Below are 14,720 nucleotides of genomic sequence, written 5' to 3' on the forward strand. Positions count from 1 at the left end.
TAAGTGATATTGATTTTGGTCCCGACCCCACCATAGTGGGAGGAGGAGCTATATGCTCAACTGGTTTTTTTGTTCAGTCAATTTGGCCGATCAATATGCTCATCGTAGAGAGTTGGGAAGTTGAGTGGTATCATTAGAGAGCCCGTCAAGCATAGAACATCAAGCTATTCAGTTTTTTTAATTTCGTTTTTTTTTCCAAGAAATTATCGAGGTTTAAAAATGTTAAAAACTTTAACGACCTTGCTATTAGTGTTACTTAGGGAGTTTTACTTTGGAGTTAGGAGCGTTGCTGAATTGTTTGATCCAACTTTTCGGCCAAAGTTTCGAAAAACCCTTCTTTCGAAAAAGTCTTTTTTCATGGACAAAGAGGCACAAATACAGCTCTTTAGCTCCCTTTGTCCCAAATTAGCGGAAGAACAGGCCTACAAGCTGCTGGCACAGTCTTCTTAAACTCAGATGAAGGATAATTTTACCTCCGCTTCCTAACAGTGTTCTGAAGTTGTCCGTTTTTTCGCTAAAATTTAAATTGAGAATTATCGAAAATGCATCATCAAACTTTGCTTTCTGCAAAAACTGTATTAGGCAACGATATGTAAGCATTAGGTGCCTTTAATAGTGGCGCAATGATAGCAACGGTAGTTTCAGTCTCCTCGTGCATTTTAACAATCAAAAAAGATTGGGATTGTATTGGAGCGCTGCCTTTCTTTTAACACCTTTGAACATTTTTTTGTTTTCTTTTATGTTGATTACAGACAAATCAATCGCGATTTAATTAAAGACAGATCGAATTTCTTGTTAAAATTAAAGAACTTTGTCATTTTTTAACTTGCTTTTGACAACTTGCAGCTTAGTCTAAATAATAATTTCAGGTGTAATCCTCTTTCTGGGGAGGTTGGACTGTGGTTAGTTCACTCTGGTGTTTTCTAACCTCATATAAATGTCACGTTACAATGACATTGAAAGGAGGAGACTCTATTGAACATCGTTGATGTTTTCAGTAAGAAGGGTTTTAATGGCTTCAGCGTTTTTCTATCATTCAATTTTTGCCTGTATTCGTTTTCTTTCTAGTGTGACATATTTTGAGTAATAATAGGCATCAAGGAGTTATACGTTGGAGTTATACGTTGAGCTATATAATTCCTTTAGTAAAAGTTTTCATAGAAATTAATTTTTTTTGCTTTCAAAAACATCAGTGTATTTCTGAACATCATTGTATTTCTGCAGTTAATTTTGTCTAGTTGTAACTTACTCTCATTAGTGGCCGGTCCATCCACTTTCTTGTGAAGCGAACAATAAACTCTTACTCTTTACTTATCTAATGATTAAAATGTAGGCTGTTTTGACTAGGACAATGTGTTTCCATAAAAATTTTTGGAATTCTTGAATATTTTTACTAAACAGTAGGCACGTTTTTAGTCTAGGGTTTTAACCTAGCATTAGCTAAAGTTTTATAGACTTTTTGCTTAGAAAAACATTACTGTATTTGTGAATATTGCTGTTTTTCTTCTTGTTTTTGTAAAGTTGCAACTTAGTTTCATCAAATACAGAAGCCCTCAACTTTTTTGTGAAGCAAACACGAATCATCTTTTTTTTAATAGATTTTAATTTTAATTGATGGTTTTCCTACTTTGATTTTGTGTTTCCATACTGAGTTTTCGAATACTCAGTTATCGAAAACTGAGTTTTCGATATTGGTATTAAACAAAACTCAAGTTTTTACGCAAGCTTCTTCAGCTAATGTTTAAGCATTAGCTAATGTTTTTATGTATTTGAATTTATGTGTTGTCAAAAACATCAATGTAATCTGAACTTTGCTGTTTTTCTTCCTCTTTTTGTCATTAGATTTATGTCATTTGACATTAGTTTCATTAATTTTCGTGATTTTTCGATACTGATCATTATTTAAATTTATTTTAAGGTACTGCAGGCCCAACTGATGTTAAAATAAGGCCAAAGTGAACATTTATAATCATTTTTAGTTTATAGCTTATTGTTACAATGGCTTCAACACTGTCTTAATGTGGTTATGTAACCTAACGCTCAAACTTTGTCTGCATAAGTTTTGCCTGTATTTGCTGTTATTTTCTAGTTTTATGATTTAGTCTCACTAGTGACAGGTCCCATTATTTTCTTAAGGAGTTGACGTGAACCTATGTAGTAATTTATAGTTGGTTTATGGTTGTTAGGACTTTTGAAATTATTTGGTTTCAAAAAACTCTGAATTCTTGTCTGCCCCTTTTTGTTTACTTATTACCTTGTCTTATTGAGGAGAGGTCCCATCTGCTTTCTAGTGAAGTAAATAATTTGTTTAGGTTTTATCTGATGCTATTTTGATTTTGTTTCGAGCTTTTTTGATCAATGAGTAGGCGTCAAAGTTCCGATATAAACTTCATCTGAACTTAATAATCAAAAAATAAATTCAAATACCCCACCGAGAGGTTTTCCAAGTTGCTAGATTTCAAGCTTGGTTAAATTCATTATTATTATCACTATTATAATTACCAAGTGTTACTTTAAGAAAATAGATAACGAGTTTTTGCCGTGATTTATGACAGGTCTCACGTTTCCTATTCCTCCTCATTTGGTAGACAATTAACTTCAAAAATATTGATGAGTGGGGTCGGAATATTACGTACGTGCAAACGCACATTGCCGAGTCTCCTAGTCTTATTTATATCGAATTCAAAAAACATTTGCTAAAAGCTATAAGAATTTTAGAACCTTGGTGATACTTTCTTTTCAGTAAAGAAACAACGAAAAAACGTTTAACTTGGAAGCCGGAGAAATAACCCGGATTGTTGCCAATATATGGATTGTTATCTCCTTTTTAAATAGCATCGACTAGCCTGGAAACTTATGCCAGTCACCATGAAAAATAACACCATCAAGCAGACTTCTACAACAGAAACCAATTGAATTCGAAGTCCCTGTCAAGTGTCATTTTATTTGTATATAAGATCAATTTAATAGAAAAATGCAATAGAACACCCACTTCAGAAGTAGCATAAGAAATTTAACTTGACATTTATTTGACGAGCTGAAAACCGTCGAAACTGACAGACTTCAGAGTGAGCAAACACGCTCAACTATTTTAAACGGCTTAAAAATTCAGCTAACATATTGCTGGTTGCAAGTTGGCTCTCCTGAGGCCATAAAACTCCTGTGGCCATCAATGACATACAAAGAAAAAAAACCCAAGAACTTGGGAAAAATTGGTAAAAATCAGAATATCTTTTTAAGTAAAAGAACCTCATAAGCACCTGCCAAAATTCTTAACTATAGCATACCCTACCTCATTGAATCATTGAAAGTCATTAAATAAATTAAATCGATTTCTTATTATCAACAAAAGAACCTTGCCATTACGGAGACTTAGTTATAGGGCAAATAAACAATAAAAATGAGGCAAAAACTCAAAAATTCATTCATTGTTGTTGGAAAACGTACAGCGTATCAATCATAGAAAGCCATAACTATAAACTCAACCAATTAATGCGGTCATTTAAGCATCTTCGGCAACAGATACGACCAGTCAATGATGACATTAAAAAATTGGAAATTAGTGTCAAAGTCAAAGAGAGCATCAACTTTGAACTTAAACAATTTTATCGATTCAACTGAACCTATTAGCAACCTATGACACCAGTCACTAATGCAAATACATGATTACACAACAAAAAGTACAACAATACACAAACAAATCTCAAAAATTCATTAAAAATGTTTGAAAACAAAAGTCAAATTCATGAAGCCCATTAGCCATGAACTCAAACCATTAGTTAGGTTAATATATGCCTTATTAGCAACCAAATAGACCTGTCATTAATTATGCTAATTGATAAGACAAACGTGTTACTGAGTAAAGCGAGAGATTATTATCCGATCGGAATCGAGTATTTCTAAGCGTTAAGATAAGAATATAATACGTTCTAATTAATGTATAAAGCCCGAAAAAAGTCCGTATGACCTAATTTCAAGTTAATACTACCATGATATGTATCGAATAAGGCGGTTTTCGACTGAGCATTTTTAGATTTTCTACCTGATTGTCGGCTGATTATGATCCGATTTTTGCGTCAAAAGCATCAGACAACCAGTAAAAGAGTATCAAAAAAACCTTGCCGTCTTCAAAAAAACCTTGCTATAAAAAAAACCAATGTTAATACGTTGCTTTGTGCGTTAATGCAAATACATTTGCCTATTTGAATGTTGCTCTATGACACGTAAAAAAATTGAATTGAAACCTTATCGGTAGACTGTTCATACTTCTCAGCTACAAACCGAAATATAATAAATATTAGCAAAAATTATATGTTCACCAACATTTTATGCCAACAAATAGTGTCAAAGTCATAAAAAAACATTAGCTAACAGTTGCTTAATTCAAGCAATTGCAAGTAGGCACAACTAGAACACATATGTATCATATAATTATCGCAAAAGAGAAGAATTTGAAACAAATGACGCTTCAAATTTACTCTCTTTTCGCTCCATTTACTATTCCAGCGTGATTAAAATCGCCAATCCCATTTGACTTCTCACTGACGTGAAAAAACTGAAAAAAATGCGATCAGATCATAAAAAAGAGCGCACGAATACAATCCCAATACTTCGAATTGCAAAAACATAGCACGAAAATTGCAGAACTAAAAGTCAAAAAAGCGTCATCCACTAAAAACAAAAACATGAATAGATTTGGAAACCCAATTCAAAAATTTCATAAAAATCCAGAAAAAATTAAAAAACGGAGGCGCCATGTGAACAAAAAAACACTAACGAGAAAGTCAACTTTTGTTCAAACACTGGTTTCTCACTAAACTTTAAAAAAGCAGCAAAAAAGAGATAGAAATTGACAGAATTTTTTAAGTGTCATTTTTTTATTTGGTCCGCAAATTCTGCATATCCAGTAATATTCTAAAATTACACTTAAATCAGCTTAAATTGAACGCTATTAAGCAACATAGTCGTCAGATTTCCGGAAAATAGCCGTCATTCACGCGCTTGATGCACATCGGGATTGAAACAGAAAAAAAACGAAGCGAAAAATTGACCAATTTTTTTTTCTATTTCTGTAATGTCAAAAAGTGTTCTAATTCGACGTGCAGTTTCGGTTGGATTCTGGAAACAATACTTAATTCAGCTTCTAAACTGAAAGCTAATAAGCTTAATTACCAATGTCAGCTAGAGAACCCTAATGAAATTTGATAACTTAATTCTCAATGACTTAATGACCGCGCTTTATCGGTTTATCCCATTTCTTTTTACTTTGTTCTTTTGACATTGAAAGTAATCACAACATTGCGTAATTCAATGCGTGAAAGAATTTAAAATCCATTTAGTTGAAACAGTGAATGAAGTAAGTCAGAAGTCAAGCATGAAAATCGTGACTTACGTAAAACGAAAAACTTTATCAAAAGGTAAAGCGAATTTAAAAAAGCAGAGAGCCTAAATAACAGCCGTTGAGAGGCTGACGGCGGCTATTAAAAAACAAATCAACAGTTGGAATACAGATACGCTGTTTAGATTCCTAGCAATTAAAAAGTTTTTATAGTATTCATTAGCATTCCTTTGTTTGGATAAGAAAGTAGTTGACGAGCAAAAATTTATTGACAGCTCAGCCTTGATTAGACCCTTTGTTTCACCGCACATCTCTCAAAACGAAGCACTAAACTCTTCTTCAATCTATTTTCTGTCAAAACTGAAATAAAGTTGGTCAAATCTTCGGAACCTTTTCATATACTTTCAGCGACTACTTTCGGATTCATCCAGCCGTTTGCTTCAAAACCTATCACTTACGAACTAGTCACTATAGAAGTTGTTCTAATTAACTTTCTGAATACATGAAGCTTATTTCCTTTATGTATTCACAAAAAAAAACGAGACATCGATCGAAATCTTTACAGGCAAAATGAAGTTATAGGAGCAAACTGTTGAGATGAAAAACTGGTATGTGTGAGACGGATAAAAAGCATTTCCGAAAAGACAGTTAAAACCCTCAGTTTGCTGCAGTAATTTCGTCGGGGAATTAGAAATAAATACAATCAAATCGATCCCAATAACGGAAGTTAACAGACAATTAGTAAAAATACGAATGAGTTAAAAACAGTTTTTGTTAAACAAGAACAATAGATCGGTCTCATTAAAAATGTTATCTCTCTGTCTCCTTTCGTTCCGTAGAATGAAAACACGTCTCAGTTATTTTTCATTGTTTGATAGTTTCTCTGGGTGCAAACGTTTACAGTTATTACAATTTTAAATGTCAGTCCCAACTCAGTCCATGTCAATCAATACCAGTGAAAAACTCATTAATTTCGAACGGAACAGGGTAATGCACATTTTGTTCACGGAACAAGCAGACAGGCCCAAAGAATTTTTATTTTAAATTACGAAGACATAAATAATTTGATCAACAGGGCGAAAGGAAGCAGATCATTTAGTGATAGTAGTCGTGGTGGTGAACAAACCATTTCAAGCCTTGCATTCGGGCCACTGTGACTTGTTCATGACTAATGGGGGTTTGTGGATACTGTATACCCGATTGGTTAGGGCTCTTTTCATGCTCATTCAAAACAACAGAAGTTTTGAACCGCGAACAGCTAAGGCTGCTGTGCGTGTAACCTGTACAACAGCAGTAAATATGCTGCAAACTTAAAGACATTTATTTCAAATAATAGACAGAAATTATTTAAGTACTAGCAACTCATCGACAGAAATATGAATCAGCCTGTTAATTCAGCACTTCAATACATTTCCAGTTACGATGTAGTCTCAAAACTTCTACCTCACTCACATCGAGATATCATCCAAACAAACAGCTAGCTGATATACGTTTCACCGTAATTTTATGTAATTATTTCAGCTAATTCCCGCTCAGTTGCACTAATTTAATCAATTTTTTCTTTTGTTTGATATGCACATTAATTGATAGCGATGACCTGGTTCCTGGGTCATATATCGGGGCTTACACTATACCACAGAAAAATCGACCGTGTGAGTTACAATTCTGACTTTATTTGCTTTTTCTCATCTTTGACCAAAATTCTTGAAATTTGACCGAAGTATTGTGTTAATTAAGGAACAAAATCTAATGAGTCAGCTTCGAGCTAAATGTTATTGAGCATGCTTTACGAAAAAGCTTGATTCAACCGACCTGTAAGTTAGACACATGATCACTAGTTTAAAATGAATAGTTTATACTGGCCAATGGTACTGAAAACTTTTTAAACTGTAGCTTATCTAAACCAGTTTAAGTTCACTCAATAAAGTGCATACTTCAGTACACATTTGAACAATATTTTGTACCTCTAATATACGAAGACAACTTAGACAACTGAAAGCACCATTTTCTGTCGTCTGAAGTTTCATATATGCCAGGAACATTTCAGTTAACAACATACACGGAAGATTACCGAAAAATAGCCGCCATTGATTCCCATTACACCAATTGTGATCGAAGGAACAGCAAAACAATGATAAAACTTGATTGTTGCACCAAAATATTTAACAACTGCGAACTATTTTCATTAGATTTCGTAGTTATGCATACTCCTGTTTCCTAATGAGAGGATGCAGGGGCTAGCATTAATACCAAAACGCATTAGAGATGTTAACAAATGTCACAAAACAAAGTTCAAACAGCGAGCATCTAAATTTAGGCTTTGCTTTATCCCATTTCTATTTTTTCTTCTTTCGATACTGACTCTGTTCATTTTAGATTGCTTTGCTGAGCAACTGCTCTTTAAAAGCACGTTGAACAGAATGAGCAATGAAACTTGAGGAATGAAACTAGGCTATGGAAGTCAAAAAGATTTCGTGCAAAATGGCAACTAAGGTCAACGAGCTGTCAATTAAGGTAAAGCGAAATCAATCTTTGTTCAGCGAATTAAAAAACATAGCAGGACAAGTCCTGAAGTACAATTTAAAGAATTTTCATTGACTAAACAAAAGACTAGACATAGTTGGAACTATGAGTGAACTGGGAAAATTCTAAGAAATTCAGATCAAAAAATTCAAAGAAAATCAAGTTTAAATGCAGCATGTGAACAAAAAACCACTAGCGAAAAAGGGAAATTTGGTTTAAACAAAAACAACTAGGCATAGAATGAACTATGAATGAATCGGGAAAACAATTAAGAAAACAATCCGATCCAAAAAATTGAAAAAAAATTAAAAATCAAAGTGAACTTGCCGCATGAGAACAAAAAATCACTACAGAGAAAGCGAATTTTTGTTCAAACACCGTTTTCTCACTCTACTTTAAAATTAGAGTTAAAAAATTTCACGCCGCAAAACCACTCGCTTTTTCGCTTCACTTCCTGTTTCGGCGTCACCACAATCACTACTCCAATTTGACTTCAAAAATCATGAAAACATGTGAACAGATCTTAAAAAAAGACAGCACCCCAATACAATTCAAATTCTTTGAATTGTAAAAACATCAGGACAAGTCCTGAAATAGAACCCAAACAATTGAATGAAAAACTTAGAACCACAGTATCTAACCAGCAGATCAATTGAACACTGCTAGTCAAAAAGATGCCAAACAGTCAAACTAAAATAATCAAAAAGACAAAAAATGCTCACTGCTAAAACTCGTGAAGCTTTCACCCTGAAGGCCAATTTTCATCCAATTAAATATACTCATTAACCCACGCACAAAACTTGAAAGGGGTTTATTGACCAAAGGGGAAATTTGGCATTAAGTCCAAACTTTTTTTTGCGCTTCTATTCTGTCCAGTAACCCATAAGCAAGATCTTCTGCACGTTTCATTGGCCCTTGAAGATCGAAAAACAAATTTTATCGAAAAACTGCAAAAACTAGTGATATAAGACCGTTAAACAATTCCAATTCCTATGCAGTAACATATTATAAAAACCCATAGGTGGTTCGTGGCCCTGCAGCCAGAAAAACAAACAATGAAAAACTTGAAAAAAATGCAAATTCATCAAAGAATGGCAAAAATTCAAGATATCAAAACGTTGAAAACCATTCTATTGGTACCAGAATCTATGCAGTAAGCTATTATCAAAAGGGGCAGAGGAGATTTCTTGACCCTTGAGGCTGCAAAAATGATAACTCAATTCACGTCAAAAACAATTCACGTCAAAAAGATTTCATGGAAAATGCTGAACAAGCTGTGAACTAAAGTACAACGATACACATTGTTATTCGATGAAGTAAAAAAAATCGGCACCCAAACGCACTGAAAAATTGTTAAAAACAAGAGAAAGCAGTAAAAACTGCAGCATTTATTTACTTATTTTATTTTTAAAATGTGCTATCAAACCTTTATTGTTTTTGTTTTCACTGAATAATAATAACCCTACAGCCAATCTAAATCAAACAACTGAATGTGAAAAACTGAAAGGCAGAAAAAATAGAAATTAGTATAAACTGAAAAACAAAAATTATGGAAAAAGATAAAATTTCTTCAACAGAAACAAACTTCAAGCGATAATGACAAATAAAAAAGGCAGGAAAACCCGAATGAAAATTAATTTTAACCAAAAAAAAACTACCCCGTTCTCGTAAAAACTTGAAAAAGTTCAAAAACCGCAAAAAAGCGTCCAAAACGGTGAAATCACAAAATAGCTCAAGATTGCATATAAAACTCTAATTTATGATTGAGATGACCAAAAAACGCCCAAACAAACAATAACTTGTTAATATGGTTTGGAAAAAGTAAAGTTAAAAATAAAAAACTGCTGATCAAAAAAAATTTGTTCAGTTGGCGAAATTTTTTAAACTTTGTTTTCTCGCTCTCTCTCAAAAATTTGGCATGAAGAGAAACCACTCTCTCTTCAATTCGTTCGGTCGTTTGAAATATACACTCAGTTTTTACGTGCAGCATTAACTTTTACATCCTGTTTCAAATACACTCCAAAAAATTATGGATAAAAAAGACGTTCCACCAATTGTTTCGAGTCGTAAAAAGACAGCACGAATGCAATCCAATTTTTGTTTTTTTTTAATAGCCGGCTGAGAAGATGAGTGCGGTATAATAGCCGGCTGAGAAGATGAGTGCGGCTATTAAAAACGAGACTAAGTGTGTTTCAAATAGATGGGAGGTTTAACTCGAGCAGAATGAAACATGGAAAAACGGCTCATCCAACAGCATATGTTCTCTCTCTTGCATCGCCATACAATTTAGTTGAGTCAATAGAGTCCAAAAATTGGTTATTCAAAAACCAAACACATACGAGAAATTGAGACACAATGTGAGAACACAAAATGATCAGCCATTGCTATTAATATACACAATTACTGAGAGTACTGAAAATGCCAGCCGAATTACTCGCAAATGACAGGCGGGCGAAGTTCAATTAAAAACTGCTTCAGCAGAGGGGGGTTACCTGAAGGGCTTGAACTGCCTTTATTAGAGCCATTTTTGATACCATCATTTTCGGCAGACTTCCTACTTGACTTTAGTAAACTGCCGCCGATTAAGTAAAGCTACTGAATTAGCCAATTAACACGCATTAATCAAGTGAAGCGTGAAAAAATTACTTAAAAAGTGTTCAGACGAAAATTCTGTAATACAGAAATTGTTTCATTCACCTCTATTATAGATCAAAAACTCAAAAAACCTCCAAATATAAGAAAATTGGATTTTCAAGATTTGTTCAAATCCTTGATCTAATTGTCTTCAAAAACATATCAATGTCTCACCAGTGTGTCCAGTAACTCATATTCCAGCCATTAAAAGATTAACTGGGCTTTTAAGATCAACAAACTCAAAAAACTCATAAACCTCAATAAATTGAAAAAATGAGATTTAACAAACTGAAAAACTGCAAATTTTGATAAAAAGTTGCTAAAATTTGCGATACTCAAATCATCACAACCAATTAGGTCTCTCTACAGACTAGCAAGTTATTCATTTAATCGAGTGAAAATCGAGTTTTGAACAGCGGTATTTCTATAACTTGCTAACAAAAATTCAAAACAATGAAAAACGAGAAAAATTGAACCATTTTTGGCGCAAAAAATGACCTTTTAACCTCGAACTTAGGCCTCTCGAGCAGGTTCACCACTCTAAAAATTTTAAAGCCTACTAAAACCAGCTTAGGGCTTCTAAAGAAACTTAATGCCCACAGAGTTACCTGTTTTGAAAGCTCAAAGTCATCGCAAAATGTTGAAGCACAGCTTACAAGAACATAGGACAAGTCCTGAATTACAATCTAAAGATTTGAATCAACTAAGGACCTGACAATTAATCTTATAACAGCAAGATAAAACTAAGATATAGGGTCAAAGGCTTTTGGATTAGTCTCAAAAGTAACAATTCTCATTTAGAACTACTAGAAAGTTTCACAATTAGCTGTGACTAAAAATACTGTCATGTAGTTTTGAGGTTCTCTTATCTTGATGCCATCGCGAGAGATCCTGATTGTCTCCAATTTCTTTATTTGTTGCCTCTTTTTGATTTCTGTGATTGATTCTGACAGGTAACGTCAAAGGCGTTGTTGTTGTCTATTTCGGAATCGATTACAGAAACCAAAGGCAAAAATTAAAGAAATTGGCAACAATCAGAATCTTTGTCGGTGGCATCAAGGTAAGAGAATCTCAAAGCTCCCTGCCAAAATACTTAACTACAGCAGATTACAAAATTTTCTAGCAGTTTTAAACAATAATTGTTACTTCTTAGACTAATCGAAAAGACCACAAGAGAAATAACCAAACAAAACTAAAAAAAAAAAGAAAACAAATTTTCATTTTTTAAAGAAAGAGCCAAAATAAAAAAACACGAGTGTTAAGAACTCAAAGAACCGATTAGATCCATCTTTTTCGCATTAGCAAGACGAAACCAGTCATTAAGTAGACAAAATGATAAGACAAAAAACGACCAAATTTCGCAAAAAAAGAATTTCACTAAAATTTTTTGAAAAAACAAATATAGAAGTGACGGAAACAAACAACTAAGAAATAAAACAATTGTTTCCACTAACTTATTCCACAATTACAACCGATTAGATCTGTCATTATTGAATATTAGGTGATCAGACAGCAATAAGTACAACAAACCCTATCAAAAGTAAAAAAAAAATTACAAATTTTCTTAAAAGTAACAGCGTAATAAAAAGCAAAAGCTAAGAACTGAGACAAAATAAAATGTGAATAAAATCTTGCAAAATTTCCTAAAAACAATTAGTGTCAAAGTCATAGACAGCATTAGATTGAACTGAAACAAAGCAATCAACTGAAAAAACTTTATAAGGAACATATGAGAACAGTCCTTAAAGATATTAAATGATAACACAACTAAAAATACAGCAAATGCTGGCAAAACTCAATAAAATATAACCATCTAATGTCGCGCAAATAGCTCCCAAACGACCGCAGAGGTGGTGATTGGGGGGGGGGGGTGAAGAGCAAGGGGGGCTGATGTGGGGGTTGAGGTCAACCTCTAAGAACTGCCCTTCAGACCATAAGTATAAGTATCCAAAACAGTTTCTGTGAATGAAGGCTCTGACCTGAAAGGCTCTAAAAGAGCACTTAATGCCCGCTGGGCGCTACATGTTTATATATTTTGGTAATAAATAGTGTCAAAGTCACAAAAACCAGTAAACATACACTCGAACCAAAAATTATGTCTAATTATGTCTCACTAGCAACCAGTGAGACCTGTCAATAATGATAATAACTGACGAGACAGCAGGAACAATAACAAAGAGGTAAAAATTGAATATTCACAAAACTTTTATGACAATAATTACTGGCAAAGTCATAACATAGCAGGCAAATTGCCGAGAAGCAAAAGCTAACCCGCTTGACGCACATTGCGATTGAAACAGAAACATAGCTAGCAGATTGTCAGAAAATAGCCGCAATAGATTTGTAGATCGGCAGTCTAAAAAACAGTAAAAAAGACAGACCAAAAAAATTCGTCTTTTCATTGAAGGCTGATCTGTTATATTTTGATTAAAAGTCTGTATAAGTTTCTGCTGCCCCTATTAGCTGATCTCAAATAACCTTCATTTAGAGTGACACACAACCATTTGACCTTATATCTTTGAATTAAAGTAAATAAAAGTCAATTTCAAAGTGAGGAAGTCATTTTTGAGAGTGAGGTAAGTCAAGTGTGACCAAAAATTTAATCACGCGCATGAACAAAAAAACTCGCTCCACTAAGTGCGAAAAATGTCGTCACACATGCAATTCAGTTGAAATTGCATGAACGAATGAACAAAAAGCAGATTTGAAGTGGTTGTGACGTCATATGGTCGTAACAAAAATCATGACGACGAAATGAAAAAAACCAAGAGAAGGCCAATAATAGCCCCAGCTATCGCTGTGCGTCTATTAAAAATAAAAAAAGATAGAAAATGACTTTTGACAAAATTTATTCTAAATTTCAGGGTCTTTATTTGGTGTGTAAATTCTGCATAATCGGTTAGAGTCTAAAATTACACTTAATTAAGCCTATACACTGAAGGCTATTAGGCATAACACAAGCCAGCTAGTAATCGCTTCAACGAACTTTAATAACCTAATGCATTATGAATTCTTGACCGGGATTTATATGTTTATCCCGTTTCTTGTGATTTTGCTCTTTTGACTTTGACCGTAATTCACTACATTACGTAATTCAATGCGTGAAAGAAATTAAAATCCATCAAGTTGAAACAGTGAGTGAAGTAAGTCAGAAGTCAAACGTGAAAATCGTGACTTAAGTAAAACAAAAAATTTGATCAAAAAGCAAAGCGAATTAAAAAACATATCAGGACAAGTCCTGACGTACAATTCAAAGAATTTTCATTGACTAAAAAAACTAGACCTAGAAAGGACTATGAATGGATTAGGAAAACCATTTAGAAAAAAATCCGATCCAAAAAATCGAAAAAATAGTAAACACCAAAGTGAAATTGCCGCATGTGAACAAAAAACCACTAGCGAGAAAGCGAAATTTTGTTCAAACGCCGTTTTCTCACTCTACTTTAAAATTAGAGCGAAAAAAATTCACGCCGCAAAATCACTCGCTTTTTCGCTCCACTACATGTTTCGGCGTGACCAAAATCACCACTCCAATTTGACTTCAAAAATCATGAATGAAAATGTGTGAACAGATCTTAAAAACACAGCGCCCCAATACAATTCAAATTCTTTGAATTGTTAAAAATCAGGAGCGCAATAATTGGGAGTAGAAATTCACTTTTGACAATTTTTTTCTAGGTACCAAAGTGTTTTTATTTGGTGTGTAAATTCTGTATGTTCGGTTATATTCTAAAATTACACTTAATTCTAAAATTCTAAAATTCACGCCGCAAAATCACTCGCTTTTTCGCTCCACTACATGTTTCGGCGTGACCAAAATCACCACTCCAATTTGACTTCAAAAATCATGAATGAAAATGTGTGAACAGATCTTAAAAACACAGCGCCCCAATACAATTCAAATTCTTTGAATTGCTAAAAATCAGGAGCGCAATAATTGGGAGTAGAAATTCACTTTTGACAATTTTTTTTCTAGGTACCAAAGTGTTTTTATTTGGTGTGTAAATTCTGTATGTTTGGTTATATTCTAAAATTACACTTAATTCAGCCTCTAAACTGAAGGCTATTAGGCATAACACTAATGCTAGTTAGCAATCACTTCAATGAAATTTGATACCTAATGCACTATGGCTTAATGAACGGGATTTATATGTTTATACCGTTTCTTTTGATTTTGCTCTGACTTTGACCGTATTCACTACATTACGTAATTCAGTACATGAAA

General features: G+C 33.6%; 1 protein-coding gene across 4 annotated transcripts in view; it reads right to left on the reverse strand.

Moving 5' to 3' along the window:
* The window catches only part of LOC142353971 (NPC intracellular cholesterol transporter 1-like), a 97,813-nt gene that overhangs the window by 1,859 nt on the left and 81,234 nt on the right, over nt 1–14,720 (reverse strand). The window contains exon 23 of one of the 4 annotated variants that reach the window (XM_075406211.1): nt 6,465–6,618. The exons of the other annotated variants lie outside the window; for them this stretch is intronic. Within the exon in view, the coding sequence (XP_075262326.1) occupies nt 6,465–6,618 (154 nt within the window). The remainder of the gene's footprint in view (nt 1–6,464; nt 6,619–14,720) is intronic. 4 annotated transcript variants of the gene reach the window in all.

This window comes from Convolutriloba macropyga, chromosome 15 (assembly GCF_964194025.1).
Source record: "Convolutriloba macropyga chromosome 15, txConMacr16.3, whole genome shotgun sequence".
Classification (NCBI taxonomy): domain Eukaryota; kingdom Metazoa; phylum Xenacoelomorpha; order Acoela; family Convolutidae; genus Convolutriloba; species Convolutriloba macropyga.